Genomic DNA, 19114 nt, shown 5'->3' with positions numbered 1-19114 from the left:
ACTGGGAACAGTGGTGGGCAACTGCACTCTAAGCAGTGCCATGTGGGAGCCACCATTTTAGTTGCCCACAGTGCTCTGCAGCAACACTAGCTACCTGGTGCTACTTAGAGCATTGGGATGGGGGGAAATTATAGGGGCACCAGGAGCTGGTGTCAGCATTAGGCCCTGCCAGGATGCAGGGGACCTGGCAGCTACAGAAGGCTGCCAGGTGCTGATGCCAGCCCTGAGTTAAATGTGGAGTTTTATACATTAAATAATTTGATGTGTATCAAATGCAACAGTTTGTATTTAAACTCAAATGCAGTTTCTTATGCATTTCCATTTATGTATTTTATTTTATATATATATAAAGGTGTATATATATGTATACCTTAATGTATGTGAAAATGCAGTTTACAGTGCATTTATATTCTACCTTTTCTCCAAGGATATCAAGGCAGTGTGCATATCTCCCCTCCCATTTTATCACAAACGTGAGGTAGTTTAGACGAAGAGAGAGTAACTAGCTCAAGGTTACTCAGTGAGCTTCCTGACTATCTGCAGTTTTGAACCTGGGTCTCCCCAGTACTAGCCAGATATCTTAACCACTACACCGCACTGGTGATAACTCTTTGTTGCTCATAAGTATGTGACAAATGTACATGACATGCAGGTGCATGTGAGGCTTAAGATATTTTATGTTCTTTTATTGTTGTTTTTCACAAGGCGTTTACATGATAATGACATTTCTGTGCTGGAAGCGACTGGAATATTCAAGAAACTCCCCAGCCTAAGGAAGATGTAAGTTAAGCTCTTTTAAAATTACTAATATTGGCATGGTGGTTCAGGCATGCACTGATTTAGGCTGCAAGCCTATGTACATTTACCAGGGAGTAAGCCCCATTGATCGATTTGGTAAGCATACAGAGGATCAGGCCTCTCAATGTGCTCTTACATAAAGAAAATGTACTGCTTTATCAGGCCCTTTGCAGACTAAGAGGGACCAGATGAAAAACGAGCTGCTAAGCTAATATTGAATTGCTTGTACCCAGAGTTAAATTTAGAAGAAACCATAGAGGTTATATTTATGTATTGATGTCTCTTTTTCTCTTTTCCCATGTCTACAAATAACTAAACATCTGGTGCTTACTGTTTATTCCAAGCTCTGCAAAGGTCTCACTTTTAAGGCTGTCTTGGATCACTTTTCTCAATTCTCATTCAGCTAGTGTGCCTGATGGAGTTTAGTAGGTCTTGGTTCACAAAAATACTGGAAGAATTTACATAGCTTTGTAAAACTATAGTTCTATACCTGAGGTCCTAATGTCAAATCACTCTAACTTGAGCCCCCAAAACCTACAACAGAAAAGATACATCAAGATATCTGACTGTTAATGTTGTAGTTAATTAAAATACATTTCATATCTAGACTTCTTTCCTTCATTCATTTCATGTGGGATTGTATTCATCTCGTTACTGAAATTGCAACTCTTTTTGCATGTTGATTTTTAAGGAGTAGGGACAGTTGGACAGAGCTGTATTGCTTTTCAATAAATATAGTGTGAAGTATCCTTGTTCCTATTTAACATGTTATATTTTATGAAGCAATACATTCTCAGTGCCCTACTCTTGGCAGAAGGTAAGAATTTAAGAGTACAGGTGCAGTTTACATGTCTGTATTCTAGGAGCAAGAGGTAATAGTGCCTTGCAGTTCATCATAAAAATGGCCTCATTCAGATTTACCATAAATGCCTCCAAGCAGAAAGCTAAGTTTTTTTAAATTATCTGATTTTCTTTTAAACCTTCTCTTACCTATATGCTCTTCTGTTGCATTACAAAGAGGATATTTTGTGCTCCATATTGCAGTGTTAAAGCCAGACTTAACCTGGGAAGTGTTTTCTTATTTACAATATCAGTTCCCAAAAATCATGAATCAGGGTAGTTCTTACCACCCTCTTCATTTAGAATTCTGAAACTAATTCAGTTTTGTTATAGTCTAAAGCCCAAAAGCACTTCAACATAGGTTTCCAGTAAAGAATTTCATGGATTTTCCAAAACGTCTCTTGTGTATTGAGATCCTCTTTCTCTATGTATTCACTTTTTCACTGGCAACCAAATTCTAAGGTTTCGTCGTCTCACACAAGAGTGTTTTATTTATTTATTTATTTTTCACCTCTCTTCAACTATGGTGCTCAGAGCAGATTTCAAAATAAATACCCCACCACCACCCCAAAACAAAAAAATCACGTGGTGAAATACAGAGATTAGCATCCAGCCACAAACTGAATATAAAATTAAAAGGCCTGGGCAAAGAACAAGTTTTCACCTGGCACTAAAAAGAAAATAAAGATGATGCTAAGCAAACTTCAACCTCTTCTTTTTATGCACTTTTTAAAATTTGGCTTTACAAAGTAACAGAGACAAAATAATTTTTGCTACAGCTTAATGCTACAACATAGAGCTACTTTTCTCAGTATCTAGTGTAAAGATCTAGTGTATGGGTAAGAACATAGTTTCTTGTCTTCTCCTGGGAATATATGAATCATACACAATTTTTTTGTAAGGGTTATTTTAAAATAATATATCATCATCATCTGTATGATGATGTAGTACATGTAGTAGTACTATGTAGTAAATCAATTGTACTGTTTTAACTCTTTGCTGTTTGCCACCCTAGGCTCCTTTGGAAGGAAAGGTGGAATAATAATAATAATAATAATAATAATAATAATAATAATAAAACCATAGCTTAGTTCATATCAACACAGCAGAAACGGGACCAGAGGAAGAGCACAGCAACTGTGATCTCTCCAGGAAACCACATATTTATGCTAAGCCAGCCTTTCCCAACCTTTGGATTGCCAGACTGCTGGACTACAGCTCCCATCAGCCTCAGCCAGCAAGGCTGATGGTCAGCAATGGTGAGAATTGTAGTCCAACAACATCTGGGGACCCAAAGGTTGGGAAAGGCTGCACTATGCCATGGTTTGGGTTAGTGTTACATGCAAACTGGGCCACTGTCAGTTGACAAGGTACGATAAGAAGCTAGGATCTGATAATCTACCCTCATTCTAGAAGCATGGAGCAGTATTGTAGAAGGTCTGTTATTTGCATGTGAAAGTGAAAGTAATGGTATAGTAGTAGTATTCTAAATGCCACTTTTTGGCACTTAGATTGTGCTTGAAGTACAATCTACTTTAAAGCTTTACTATGGCAATATCTGTGAAAATTAAATCTCACCAGCTCTCCCCATTTTCTCTGTCCATAGTACCAAGGAACAAAGCAATGCCTATATAATAAAACATATTAAAAAACATTATTGGTATGCAATAACAGTATATACATAAATGGGCAGCATTTACTTGGAGCCTTTGTCTGTTCTGTCAATAAGTCATGTGTTTAAGCGGACCCAAAGGATTCATTGACACAATTGATTTCAGGGTCAACTGTCCCTGCTTTTAAGAAGTCCCTTGGTACAAATTTACATGATAGCTCATCATGAAAACTGAAAAGCCATTAAATACCTGCCTCTAATGAATATGAATTGCAAGTATTTAGGAGGAAAAGAGTATCTGAATGTAATACTAGTATGCTGAGTGCTTGCATGTGGAAAATATTTCATGAGCTTGGGAAAAAATCTCTCCCATGTCATTGTTACGTAAAATGCTGGCATAACTTAGGGGTTTAGGACCAATTCACAAAATATATTTTACACTTTATTATGTTACCAGCTATGAAATAGGTGTTTGGATTAAACATTATCATCTGAACTGTAATGTTAATTATCTGAACATATCTTGTATCAAGTAAGGGTATATTATCAAGATCATCTGTGGCAGCCACAAAAAACTTTCATTTGTTTCATGTGCAAGCCATCCACAAAATGCTGAACTCATTTTGTCATCCTAGTGCCCTTTTTTGTGAAAAATTTCTTCCAGATATAGAAGGCTAGATTCCAAGCTAGTGGAAGAGCATTCCATAAGAAAACAGACCCTAATCCAGATAAGTTCTGTTTGTGCAGATTCTTGCACAAGACTTTACCAATGCTCTTTCTCAGTATGACTCACTAGATTTGCCACCCTGGATGCCTTTAAGAGGAAGGGTGGGATATAACGATTGATATGCTGCAGTCTGTATTTTGCTTATTCACTATGTTTCTCATGTCATTACACAATCAAACTGAGGGGATTTGATCAGGTGGGTCCACGGTGTGGTGAATGCTTCCTTGTGGGGGGGAGCATGCCTGCCACCTTAAAGGGGGCAGTAGTGTGGCCATTGGATTCTAACAACTATAACCTGGTCACCAATACTTGCTTTCTGGGGAAGGTGATTGAGAGGGTTGTGGCAGAACAACCGCAGACATTCCTGGGTTAGACTGATTAACTAGATCCATGCCAGTCTGGGTTCAGACCTGGGTTTGGGACCAAATCAGCCTTGTAGAAGAATGTTGGAAGTGCAACCCTGCTTCTTCTGTTTGATCTCTCAGCGGCTTTCTATTTTTTTTGGGCCGCCTCTGAAGGATGTCTCAGTGGCACTGTATTGTGGTGGCTCCGTTCCTGTCTGCATAATAGATGTCATAAGAACATAAGAACATAAGAAGAGCCTGCTGGATCAGGCCAGTGGCCCATCTAGTCCAGCATCCTGTTCTCACAGTGGCCAACCAGGTGCCCAGGGGAAGCCCGCAAGCAGTACCTGAGTGCAAGAACACTCTCCCCTCCTGAGGCTTCCAGCAACTGGTTTTCAGAAGCAAGCTGCCTCTGACTAGGGTGTCCAGAGTGTAGCATTGGGAGAGCAGTCTTTGCGCCCTTGGTGTTAGTGCTATGGGGTGCCAGTATTTTGTCCTTAATGCTATTTAACTTCTGTATGAACCATCAGGAGCAGTCTTTAGGAGTTTTGGAGCAAGTGTCATCAGTACATGGATGATAGCCCAAATTCTATTTCTCCATTACATCTGAGTCAGGGGAGGCTGTGCAAGCCCTGGCTTGTTGTCTGAATGCAGCGGTGGACTTGATGAAGATCAGTGAACTGACCATGAATCCTGGAAAGACAAAGGCTTTGTGGGTGGGTGGTTACTGTGTCCAGGGAATAGGTCAATTGCCTGTTCTGGATAGGGTTGTGCTCCCTCTGAAGAATCAGGTACATAGGCTGGGGATACTCCTTGATCCATCTCTGTCACTAGAGGTCCAAGTGACCTCTGTGACCAGGAGTGCTTTCTGCCAACTGTGGCTGGTACACTAGCTGTAACCATTCCTGGACTGCAACAGTCTGACCACAGTGGTCCATGCATTGGTAACCTCAAGACTTGATTACTGTAACATGCTTTATGTGGGGCTTCCTTTGTATCTGGTCTGGAAAATACAACTAGTGCTAAATGCAGTAGCCAGACTGCTTACAGGGGCAGATTATTGGTAACATGTTGTTCAACTACTGAGAGAGTTGCACTGGTTGCCAATTTGCTACCGGGCCAGGTTCAGTTTGTGTTAATTCATAAAGACCTTATCTCAGTCTGCATCTGTGCTAGAACTGCTTTTAAAGGTGTTTTTAAAGTTGTTTAACGATGTTTTTAAGATGTTTTGTTTCAATATGTTTTTAAAGATTTTGTTTTATTATGTTTTAAAGTGCTTTTAGTGTTTTTGTTTGCTGCCTTGGGCGCCTTCTGGGAGGTAGGATGGGATCTAAATTTAATAAATAAATAAAAATAAACAAGTTGGGCCCAAAGTACCTTAAGGACCATCTACTCCCTTATACTCTACCTTGATCATTGAGATCTTCTGATGGGGCAGTTTTGGTAGTTCCCTCCTGCCGCTGAGGTTTGATCAGATTTCACTAAGGACCAAGCCTTTGTGTGGCAGGTCCTGCCCTGTGGAACCCCCCTACCTGTAAAGATTCAGCAGGAAAAATCCCTGCCTTCTTTTAGACATCTTCTGAAAACTATTGTTTAGACAGGACTTTGCAATATGAATTTCTGTTTTTAATCAACCAGTATTTATTGATGTTTTTAATTATTTATAATGGATGCTTTTGCTGATTTTATCATCCTTTTGTATGTTGTATACCACCTTGATATACTCAGAGCTTGGAAAAGTTACTTTTTTGAACTACAACTCCCATCAGCCCAATCCAGTGGCCATGCTGGCTAGGGCTGATGGGAGTTGTAGTTCAAAAAAGTAACTTTTCCAAGCTCTGGATATACTTTTATAAAAGTGAGGATTATAAATACTTCAATAAATAAAAATAAATAAGTGATGCATTGGCTGCTTTCTCATGTAACACTAAATCATGATTTAGTGCTACATGGATGTGCCTGAATGACCTCTCCCTCCTCTACCATGTGGCCAGGAGGAGGGATTCTGCCAAATTTTGTTTCACTTCTACTTATCTCAGCTTAGTGTTACATTCAGACACAGAATCTTGGTTTAAAACAAACCCTAGCTAGTTTAATAAGCCAGTTTCATAACCCATGCTTTGAAGTTAGCTTAAGAAACTGACCAGAGGTTTTTTAAATCAGGATTCCTGGTATAAAACACTAAGCCAGGATCCAGTAAATGTGAAACTAAACTTCGCAGAATCTCTCCTGGCCATGCAGGAGGAGAAGAGGGGAGGGGGAATGCATGAGCTTGACACTTCACTTGAGGTTGTTCGGGCTTATCCGCATAGAGTTAAACCATGGTTTAGTGTTACATGTGAACCAGGCCATTGTGAGAACATTATGAGAGTAAGAACTCTTCCCCTGGTGCTTGTGTGGGTTTTCATGGAACATCACTAATACGTGTTCTCTTTTCTCTCTTAGTTTTTTGGATCCAAGCCATGATTTTTTTAAAATTCCAGTAAAATAAAAATGCATTTTTAGAAGCATAGATTTAATTGGAAATTACTACGTAGAAAGAAAAGTTTGTATCTTAACCAGCCTGCTTCAGTCTCTGATCATGAAAACTTGCATAAAGTCAAGGTTTTCCTTCACTGGGATTTTTAAAGCAGGGTCACATTCTCATGGTTCATACTGTTTGTAAATGCACAGGCAACTGCAACATGATCATTAGTATACACACGTCGGTATCTGAACAAGTTACAGATACCAAGTCATTTTGAGGCTCTCTGTTCTGTGGCTTCCTCAGAAGTATAATTAACCTATGTAGTAGGTTCTTACTATATATTTGTATGTATCTTATGGATATGGTGTAGTGGTTAGAGTGTTGGACTAGGACCTGGGAGATCAGGGCTCAAATCCCCATTCAGCCATGAAGCAGACTGGGTGACCTTGGGCTAGTAACTGCCTGTCAGCCTAACCTACTTCACAGGATTGTTGTGGGGATTAAATTAGGAGAGGGAGAACCATGTATGCCACTTGGAGCTCCTTGGAGAAAAAGTGGGATATAAATGCAATAATAAATAAATAAATAAAATAAATAAAAATAAAATAACATGTGCCTCTCTTTAACTTGTAATGCGAGAAGTGGCCTTCAGTAGCAATGACTGATAGACAAAAATACATGATAGTACAAAAGGAACCCTTGCATAATCTGAAGAATCAAAAGAGATGCTTAACTAAATTTTACATGAGACAACAGCTCAGCACCAGATGAAATTCATCTGTCATAATATTATTTCTGAGCTGTGCCTAACATTAAACATAAACTCTAATCTCTATACTATGGATAGAAGTAAAGGGCATGAAGCTGCTTTAAAATACCAAAACCAAAAATACCTTGAGCTCTTATTATTGTGGTTATTTTTATACTTTATTGTTGCCTCTGCTTTGTTCGCTTATTGACTCAGACTGCGAGAGAGGTGATGGGTCACAAGCTGTGCAGTCAGGCTGTCTGTGCTGTTCAGGAGACAGAAACCAGGCTACCAGTTACTCATACAAAGCCTAACCCCAGCCAATACTTTCACCCAGTAATGAGTATGGCAAAGAATAGACTTTACATTTTATACAAACCAGATCTGGCCTGCTCACATGTTTGCAATGAATTCTTTGCAGTTGTTGACTCTTAACAATATAACTTAGTTTTATGCCAGGCTGACATAGGTCCATCTTTAAGCAATAGCTGAGGATGTATTTCATCTCTCACACATTTGTCCCATAAGCCACTCTCCTCCATTTTTATTTGTTCCTATTTTTATACCTCCTCCTCTACTTCACATTTTTTTAAGATTGTGAATCGATGGACAGGAGCTGTTTTGCTTTTTAACATTTTGTGTATAACACTTGCGGTTTTTTAGAGGGAGATTAGTATAGCAATGTAAAACTCGTTACTCAATTCCCATTACATATAATACAGCTAGTCTATCTTGAAATACTACAGGGCTGTCCCTTAACCTTGATGCCATTATGTTTTGTTAGTAGGATGCACAAATCAGGGGATGTGTGGTGACTTGTTTCAGAGTGAAACGACTGGGAATATATCAATTGGAACTGATAGTATAGTGGCAAATTCAGAGGTGCAGAGTCTATTCATAATAGTCACACCACACACCCTTCCAGCCATGCCCCCTTCTAAGATTATACAACCTTCTAAGATTCTACAATAAAATGAGTTTTCAGCCTCTTACTTTCTTTGGAGTACTTTCCATTAGTGATGAATTGCAATGATCAATACAGATCTCCATGTGTTGCCTTTGAACTAGATCTACTATTTTCTGTGCACATACAAGGGCAAATGTATAAGATGCTGTAAGGTAAGGAACTTCCTCTGCTGGGTTTCCATTCTTGGTTGTCATACTACAATTCTGAGTAACTGCATTTGGCCAGAGCTGATGAGTTTTAGGAGGAAACATAAGCATAGAAACTCCTGTACTTAACCTCTGGTGTTGGTTGCACGTGCGCACACACACAAGAACACACACTTTTAGGCATATTCATCTGCATACCACCTTACCATGCATGACACATATATATAGAACATCATTAAAAGCTGAAACACCATTACACACACACACAATCTCCCCCCCACCGAACATATTTTTGGTCTCTTTTCCTCCTCCTCTGGTGTTGGCTGCAGCCACACACACACAGAGGCATATTTATTTGCATACCACATTATCATGCATTACACATATATATAGAACATCATTAAAGTAAATCACTGCGCTCTGCAGGCGAAGGCCTCCTGCAGATACCATCTTATCAGGAGGTCCGTTCTGCATAACATAGGAAACAAACCTTTAGTGTGGGAGCACCTACCCTTTGGAATTCCCTCCCCTTAAATATTAGACAGGTGCCATCTCTGTTATCTTTTCACCATCTACTGAAGACCTTCCTCTTTCAACAAGCCTTTTAAGTTGAATCCTTATCCCAGTGTGCGTCTGTGCTGGAATTGCTTCTTAATATGTTTTTAAACCTTTTTTTAAAAAAATATGTTTTTAAACCTTTTTAAAGACATTTTAAAAGCTTTTTAAAAATGTTTTTAAAGATGTTTTGTTTTAATATATTTTAAAGGCTGTTTTTATGATGTTTTAAAGTGTTTTTAGTGCTTTTGTTTGCTCTTGGTCCCCTGGGCTCCTACTGGAAGAAAGGGATATAAATCAGATAATAAATATATAAATAATAAATTAAAAGCTGAAATACCATTACACACTCTCTTCCACTCACTCATTCACACTCTCTTCCCCCCCCCACCTAACGTATTCTTGTATTTTTCCCTCCTCCTCTCTTCTTCCTGGCTTTGGGCTGGAATAAAACCACACATCTTTCCCCTCCCCCTCCCCCATTTTTGCTTGTTGGGTTGACAATAAGATCTTTGTTAACAAACAAACAAACTGGAAGCCATGCAGCAGAGAGAAAGAGGGAGCCCCCCCTCAACTCAAGTTATTCTCTTCCCTATCACCTTTTCCATTTTCCCTTACTTGCTTGCTTTCTGTTGTCATCTCCAGACTCTTCAGTCCTTCCCTCAGACACCTTCTCCCACAACAACAGAAGTTCCTATGAGCCAATCAGCATGAAAGTGGAGCGTGTTACCTACTGCCTCCAATCAGCAGGAAAGGACATTGGAGACATAGAGACTCTGGTCCCCCAAAAGTAAGGGGTCTAAGACCCCCTCGGACCCTGGAGGACTATAGCCCTAAACCTAATTGAAATAGTTGAGGAATTGAGGGCTTAATATTGTGACATATTAAAGATTTCCAACTTGCAATCAAACTTCAGGTATTCCTATGCAAAAAGCTTATGCCTTACAAAGAAAAATACTTAGGACAGGAGTAAACTTGCTGCTGTGACAGCACAGTGTCCCCAATTACAGCATTACATTGATGGATGTCCTGTAATTAAAGGCAGATAATTATGATTTTATGTCACTTTGAAATAATGGGAGGTGTGATGAGAATTAAAAATCAGCAGGAAATATCTCCCATCCCTTTAATCTGTGTTATGACTATGGTTTGCCCTTTTCACTGTCCAGTGCAAACATACTTCTGTGTGTGTGTGTGTGTGTGTGTTATAGAAAGCATGTAACCTTGTTAAAGAATTTGCCTATCTAATGTCCAGTTTGCTTTTCCTTTCAGAAACCTGAGTAACAACAAGATAAAGGAGATTCGTGAAGGCACTTTTGATGGGGCAGCAGGAGTTCAGGAACTGATGTTGACAGGGAACCAGCTGGAATCTGTGCATGGACGAATGTTTAGAGGTCTCACAGGGCTCAAGACACTGTGAGTATGAAGCCTGGTTGCTTTTTTTATTGGTGGGGAAAGGGATGAAGGAAAGAAAATACTGTTACATTATCTGTTGGCTGATAGATCACTGATGCAGTGAAATAGTGCTACTGTTTTTTGGGGAATAGGACAGGAATCTTAATACTTTGCATAGGCATAGATGTGTGCTAAATCCCTAATCTAATCTGTTAGTAGCTCCTCTGTGATCTTTGGTTGGATAAGAAGTCTCTCTGACAAGGAGTCTCTCTGACTCTCTGTACAAACCTGCACTTACCAGTCATCACAATTCCCCCTCCTATAAAACTGAGACACTTCTAAAGTTCTGGATCAAGTATGCAATTTCCTAGCATCAAAAGAAATCCAGCTTACTTTTAAGACCTATCACAAAGTAAAGGTTGGGGGCATTTACTACATTTTCCCAGCACTGAAACTGCTTGGAAATCATTTTCTGCTTCCAATTGCTTTTTCTTCCCCTCAGCTAGCATATTCCTTGCTGTTGGGTCTGCTGTATGGTTGTGCAAGATCATGGGTCTGTAATGGACAATACCTGTGACATCATTGGTGATAAACAATAAAATTCTGCACCATTTTGTAATATTTTTTAGATATTTTTTTAAAAAAAAAACTACTTCAGAGGCTGAATGTATATACCATTGCCGTATGTTCTGTGTACTGTTGGAGTACAAAATCTCATACACTCTTTTAAAAGAAAGTGGTCACCACCGGAAAAGGCCATCCAATCCCCCCACCTCTGCAGTTATGCCCCCTACTTTGTGAACCTTTCGTTTTAAAATATACCATATGTAATATAATTATTTGTATGTTCTGGCCTGGCCCTTTTGAGACCTGATAATTGTAAAATGGACAAAAGGTACAGCTGTTTCCCTGCAAGGAGGCTGTCCCTCCCCATATAGACAGACATACTCTATTATATATGGACTAGATATTTGGGAGGGTGGAAGGAGATGAATTGTTCTTTGTCTTATATTTTAATTTGAGCCACAGAAGAATTAGGGGTTGTATTGGTCATCTCATATTTGAGGTAAGCATTATGAGCCCTTGAAGCTCATATTTTTGAGCTGGCATATATATACAGTTTTTAGGAACATCTGTGTAATTCACTAAAAATATAGGGAAATGCCTTATACCAAGTCAGACCCTCAGTCCATCTAGCTCAGTATTGTCTACACTGACTGGTAGCAGCTTTCTAGAGTTTCAGACAGGAGTCTTTCCATATCTACCTGGAGATGCCAGGCAAAGCAGTTGCTCTATCACCGAGCTACTAATATTTACCTGGCACATTTTGGCTTTTGATTATCTCACCTACACATTACCTCATATCTCCTTCACCCTCTCCTCTTTCAATAAAGGAACTCTAATTCTACATTTAAAACCTTTCAGGATGCTCAGAAGCAACATCATCAATTGTGTAAACAATGATACATTCACAGGATTGAGCTCAGTAAGATTACTTTCTCTGTATGACAATCGCATTACTACAATCACGCCTGGAGCCTTCAATACACTTGTATCTCTATCTACAATGTAAGTAATGTCTTTGTCACTTTAAGTGTTGAATTTGGTTTGTAATAGCTACTTTAATTTAATTATATGAAAGAAAAATCAATATAATAATTTATTTTTTAAAATATACAACATTTAAGCCTGTTATTTATCAAAGTTGATTTATGTCTGTAGTAGCAGTAGGAATAATACTTAACATTTATATAGCGCATGAGAATGTTCCAGTGCTTCAATTACTTTGTCTTAGTAGTTCCCACAATAATTTTTTAAAGAAAGTCAGCATTATTATTCCATATTGCAGTTAGGGGCCTGAGGCTGAGAGGGATAGCTCAGTTAAGGTAATCTAGGGATATCATAGCAGGCAAGTTTTGAACTTTCTCATTCACAGCTTAGGCTGCAATCCAAAGCATGTCAACTCAGAAGTAAGCTCTCTTGGGGCCAATGGGACTCCCAGGTAAGATGTACTGGATTGCAGCCTTAGTTTCTTAACTAGTTCACATAAGCTACTATACTAGGCATATAAGACTGTAGTCCCGTACACTCAATGGACTTTATTTCTGAGGAGGGATGTATAGGAGTGCATTGTATCTCTCAGAATTAGATGTAAAGGTTCTTGTTCTAATGTGAGGCCTAATCAGCTACCTCCTATCTGTTCTGAGACCTGATTTTATTGTTTCCACCCTGCCAATGGAACAATAGCCACCCTCAGCTCCAGTGGTTTCCCCATTTCCCCTAAACAGGTGTTTTATGTACCATGAAGGCGCTCTTGCTGGCACTGAATGAATCCAGCAGGTGTTTATATGCAGTTGGCAAGATTACTGCAGTGACAAAACAGATCCACATAGGGCTGAGCCCTTAAATGCTGTGCCAAAGAATCTTTATGGGCCAAAATGCACACTCCCATTGCAATTGTATAACAGTTCTACTACTAGCATCATTTGAATTTGAATTTCATTACTCAGATCCATCAGGTCTCTTACTAATCTCTCCACCACAAATCTTTCAAGTTTTGTTCTGGATTGTTTTTTCTGCATGTATTAATGCCCTTTGAAGTGTTCCATTTGTATGCCTCATTATTCTTTACTTTAATTGCCACTTAGGAATGCTCACATTTATTTCTAGTTCTTAACTTGGCAGAACAAATATTTTGTTTACTTTATTGCTTCATTGTACTTTTAAGTATTACAACACAACCCTAACCTTGTCTACTGAGAAATAAGTCCTATTGAATTCAGTGGGGTTTTCTCTCATGTAGGATGAGCCTTACTCTAATCATGTTGTGTGCCATCATGCTTAACTATGTATGAGTGACTACAACCCTATCAATAACATCTGTAGTAGAAGGAAAATTAAATGCTTGCTGTGGGCATGAGGTTAGAGCAGAGGATATGCTGATGGTTTAGCTTTGAGGTATTCATGCCATTTTGTTTGGCCAAGTCATATGCAATTATATTTGTGCATAGTTTGTATACCATGTGAATACAAAGGTCACAATACTCACTTTAAATTGCAGCATGGACATTGTTCAATATCTGAATCCTAAATAGATTACCTTTTCTAAGCTCATTGGGTATCCAACAGCCCAAGCAATCACTTGACTGTGCAGTTGGGCTTCTCCCCCTGCAACCCCCTCTATGCCTCAAAAATCTGCTCCAGAGGGTTGATAGGGGCCTTACAGAGCACATTTGGGTGGCTTATGGGGATAGAAGCAGGAAGGAGATATACTGGAAGTCCCATTGCACAAGCAGATTTCTGTTGCACAAGTGGACATCATTGGATGTCTCCCATTGAGTTTTGCCAAAGATACTGCTAAGTGAGTACCATTTTTTTCCAGAATGCTATCCAGCCTGGGTTTCAATAGTTAACCTCTGTTTCTTGTCTAAACCAGGATAAAATGAACTATTTATCAACCACTTGCCCTACTTCTTTGTGAGTGACTGTGATTCTTATGAGAAGAAAATCTGATTACCCAATTGTATCACTTTTCATACTGTCATTGTTTGTAACTTGAAAATCCTTTCTCTAATAGACACAGTCAAGGCCCTAATAATACTGCGGCATATTGCCCCTTTGATGATTTTGAATTACTGTCATCAAAGATACTTCTATACAGTGAAGATTTTTCACTCTCCAACACTTTCAGTAATGTTGGCCATCATGACACATCCAAACAGTGTTATGGAAGCAGGTTTAGCTTTGTCAAGATATCAGTAAAACTAATACGCATTTATTATTAATAAATAATAATAAATTTGTTGAATGATTATTTGATGACTGATTATTGGAGAAAAGGTTCAGCATACAATAAAGTTGCAAAAGTTTTACCCATGTAACCCTTAGATACATGCATTTTCCCAAAGGCTTAAACAAAACAATGTTGTTTACCAAAATTAATTTCTATTACTAATTTCTATTATTCATCTTTCTGCAATGAGTCAAGTTGAATTTATATTCAATTCAATTCCCAGCTCATCTTAAGCTGCATTGCTTAAATTGATTTACCACCTGTTAGAACCAATGGAACTAAATTGACTGAAATATATCAGTTTGATGTGAAGAATAGTTTAAAGGCTGCTTTACATGTTCCAGCATAACTGGCACACCTCTGTCCCTATATTTAGCAAGCGTGTTGTGTGAACAACCTTGGGCAAAGATGCAAAGATGATACAGAAAACTTTTCACGTAAGACCTGGCTGTTTACCCTGTAACTTGAAATACCTATTGGTCTGGTTCACACAATAGGTTAAGCCAAGCTATGGCTTACCTGGACTGTGTTGAATGTGTGGTTTTCCAGAGTGGTCATAGTTACTCCTGCATCACACTGAGCTAAGACAAGATTTGTCTTAGTGTGTCATCCAAACCCAGGCCTGTGGTTAAGTTCTCTCTTTCCTAACCACAAGCTGTAACCAGAGTTTGGCTTAGGACAGTGTGGCATGGGAATAAAAAGAACCAGGAACCCACACATTTGCCTGGTAAGCCATAATCTGACTTTTCCTGTGGTGTGAATAGAGCTATGGTAGCCTACTAGCATGAGAAAAGAACCTAAATACTCAAAATAATTCCTTCTCTTCTTAAAATGATGGGCTTAAAATCTAGAGATTTAAAATCCAGGTACCAGCTTCACTGTTAATTTTTTTGCTTGTGGCTTTTGAGTCTTGACAATCACTTTGCCCCCTTGTGATGTATATGAGCTTATCTTCATGTAACCATTAAGAGTCTCGGGATCTTAGTAGGGCTGTATGCTGATCCCTTCCTTCCCACCATTAGCAATAAAAATGTCACCAAAATTTTATGTATTAATGCATTGCATGCTGCTGGGCTTGAACTCTAGTAGTGGAGTTACACCTGTGAGGTTTTTTAAATGTTTCTTACTTGCTGCTCTTAACCTTACTTGATGGCACATTTCCGTTATGCTCTTTATGTGTACAACCAATTTTACTAATAAAAAAACTTGTGTTAGCCAAAAAGAATTTGGAAGACTTTTGTACATCATCAGTCAATGTATTTCTTAACATGATTTGTTAGCTTGAATTCCTGTTGGTTTATAACAGTTGGATTCAAAATATATTGAAACTATTCTTTAATGTGTATGTTGAAAGAATAAAATTGTCTGTATTTATCACCATGGGGGTAAATAGAAACTTTGGGCGTGATTTAAATTGGGAAGATACAGAACAAAGGATTGAACCTCTCCTTTCCCCATCACCATAGCCCCAATCCAACTTGGACACCCCTATAGCTGCTTTTTTAAAAAATATGTATTTTTTTAAAAAAACCTGTAAGAGATCCTGTTCATGGATCATCTATGTAATTTACGGCGCTCCGTTTTCAAACCATGCCGAATGCTGTGACGGATGGTCGTTATTCACAGACTCCTTGGCCTCAGTGTCTTTGTATTTGCGGCGCTTTGGAGGTTGAAGACCTGTCTCACTACCTATTGTCCTGACCCTTGTACTCTCATCCCCGAGCTAAATATTTGAACTGTCTGCTGGCGCACCCATACATGGACCAGGTTTTACAGAAGATCTTTTATCTTATGTCCGATACGGACACTTTTGTAACGTATAGGGTTTCTCTCTTTGCCTTGGCAGCACAAAAGATTTGTGCGAAATACATTCTAGACCACGCGATAAACTGTCAGGGGGATGCCTTATCGTAATAATTGTTTACACAGTTTCCTGGCCATGTAGCATTCTTTGGGCTTAAACGGGAAGCTTAATGTCAATAAGCACAATAGCTTTGTTGTAATTGAACGTAGGTTTTAACTGGAATATATTATAATTCTGGATCATGTCAAATTTTAATAGTATATTAAAACTGAGTACGTGATATTTGTTATGCGATGGCCTGTGGCTAAGCAATAAAGTTTTATCTATCTTTCTATGTAATTTCTAGTTTGGCCCTTAGTACAACTCAGGTAAGTGGTATGTTGAAACATATTACAGATTGACTGTTTTCCCTTCAGGATATGATATCCCTTCAGGATATGAAAACAGTGGCAGAGCAAAGACAAAAACTCTCGAGTCATGAACCTGCTTGAGTCTTTTGTTTTTGAAGGAAAATGCAGCTGTTGGATATACAGCTTCCTTTGTAAGATAGCTACCAGATACCATTTGCCTGACTGTCAATTTGCCTTTGAAAAATCCATCCTGATTTCTGCAATAACTGCCTGTACATTTTACCTCATTTCCCATCCAGTAATTTGCTGTCTAATCCATTTAACTGTAACTGCCACTTGGCGTGGTTGGGGAAATGGTTAAGGAAGAGGAGGATTGTCAGTGGAAATCCACGTTGCCAGAAACCATTTTTCTTGAAAGAAATTCCAATTCAGGATGTGGCTACACAGGACTTCACATGTGACGGTAAGAATAGTTTGTGGAAATGCTGTAATGAGGCTTCTGGTACAATTTGCAGTCAAATCAGTAGTACAAGTTATAATTTGAATAGCCTGAAATATATGAGTTGTCAGTAGGGGAACATAGCTACTTCAGTGCCTGTTATATGTGTTTTTGGTAATTTACCTTAAAAACCTTCCATCTTAGGCTTCTCGTTTTATTAACGAATAAGAATGATAACACAGTTCCTTTTTCTCTCCCCTGGGAATGGATTCCTTGATTAGATTTTTCTTGAACTTGCCTCCTCACAAGAATGAGTTTTCCTTAGTCTAGTTGGGCAGTAAAGGGAAATACTGCTTTTGAGCATGACACCTCTATGAATTTTCTTCATGACTGTGTATATCTGCACTTTCAGGTTTAGGCATCCCTAATATTTATCTGTTGTTGTTTTTTAAAAAGCTTTTAAAAGTTTAAAAATCAGATCAGATCTATTTGATGAAGTCTAGTGAAGGTCAGTGTTGACTAAGGTAATGGGAAATCTTCATACTGCTGCATAGAGAAGGCTGTTAGGTACTTTCATATGAATGATTTTGAACTAGATTTCACAACTCCTGCAAGTGGATATACAAAAAAACCCAAAAAACTATTCTTTGTTTTCCATTAATGTCATTTTACCAGTGGAAATTATCAGTTTTCCAGGCATAATGTAAGCTGTTCCTTGTACTTGATCCTATCAAGTATTGAAATCTCTGTTAAAAACTGAGGGTACTTCCATAGTTCCGGTAGCATTGAGAGGGCAAGAAAAATCAGTCTACCATGTGTATGTCTACAAACAATTAACATCTACAGAGGAATAATCACCAGAGGCCAGATTCTTTGTTACAATGTTTATAGGGCCTTGTTCAGATTATCAAACATTTAAGTTTTTGTAGGCCTAATTTAAACTATACTCTAAAATGTTTTTAGACATGTGTTTGGAGTACCACAATTTGTTTTTTTTCATGATGTTTTGTGAAGCCACATATTAGTTTTGATAGAAATCCATGCTTTAATGTTCTTAACTTCAAAGGCGTAATTTTGTAACACTCACCCTCTGCTCTCTTTAATCTGTTTCATAAAATCTGTTTTATAGTAATCAACCCCCATGTTGGAAATATTAGATATTTTTATGCTTGTGCACATGGATCTCCAGTTCTTGTGGATACTTAGCTCATTTTGTTCCTTTATTTTCATTACACTTGTTAAAATCAAAAGGGGTTATAATTAAAACAAATAAAGCAGGAATGTGGTATATTCATATTGAAAATCTTCTGTTTAACCATTAAATATTCACCATGCCAAGATACAAAGGATTTTTTCAAGCACTTAATTTTCACCAAAATAATGAAAAGGTAGATGTGTCGGATTAGTTCACATCTGCATATTCATCAATAGATTGTATCACCAAATGGTCCACTACAAGAAGAATGTTCATATTGTTTCACACCACGTGAAATGCTTTTTTTCAGTAGAGTCACACATTTTTCTGCCCTATGGGGTTCCACAAGGTTTGATTTTATCCCCCATGCTGTTTGACATCTACATTGAGCTGCTGAGTGGGATCATCCAAAGTTTTGGAGTCCGTTGTCAGCAATATGCTGATGACATATAGCTCTACTTATCCTTCACATCCACAGGTATGGCAGTGGATGTCTAGACTGATGTCTGGCCTCAGTAATGAACTGGATGAGAACCAATAAACTGAAGCTTTAATCCAGATAAGACTGAGGTGCTGTTAGGGTGTGGTTTCTTAGACCAGATGGATGAGATCCGGCCTGCTCTGGATGGGGTTGCACTCCCTCTGAAGGAGCAGATATGTAGCTTGGAGATACTCCTGGAACCTTTATTATTGCTTGAAGATCAAATGGCCTTGGTGACACGGAGTGCCTTCCATTAGCTTTGACTGGTGGCCCAACTGTGCCCTTATCTGGACAGGGACATCCTTACCTCTCTTTTGTATTCTCTGATAACCTCTAGATTAGATTACTGCAATGTGTTATACATAGGGCTTCCTTTCAAGACAGTTTGGAAACTGCAGCTGGTGCAGAATTCAGCAGCCAGACTGCTGACCAGGGCAACATGGTCCAACCAAT

The 19114-nt window shown here is 38.6% G+C and overlaps 1 protein-coding gene across 2 annotated transcripts in view; it reads left to right on the top strand.

Annotated features, from left to right (window-relative positions):
- SLIT3 (slit guidance ligand 3) overlaps positions 1-19114 on the top strand; it is an 810414-nt gene that overhangs the window by 609955 nt on the left and 181345 nt on the right. For both annotated transcript variants that reach the window (XM_061616805.1, XM_061616804.1), the window contains 4 exons: positions 706-780; positions 10477-10620; positions 12025-12168; positions 16846-17009. In XM_061616805.1, the coding sequence (XP_061472789.1) occupies positions 706-780; positions 10477-10620; positions 12025-12168; positions 16846-17009 (527 nt within the window). The remainder of the gene's footprint in view (positions 1-705; positions 781-10476; positions 10621-12024; positions 12169-16845; positions 17010-19114) is intronic.

The sequence above is a fragment of the Rhineura floridana genome, chromosome 3 (genome assembly GCF_030035675.1).
Source record: "Rhineura floridana isolate rRhiFlo1 chromosome 3, rRhiFlo1.hap2, whole genome shotgun sequence".
Classification (NCBI taxonomy): domain Eukaryota; kingdom Metazoa; phylum Chordata; class Lepidosauria; order Squamata; family Rhineuridae; genus Rhineura; species Rhineura floridana.
The sequence above is the reverse complement of the archived record's forward strand: the minus strand, read 5'-3'. Positions and strand labels throughout refer to the sequence as shown.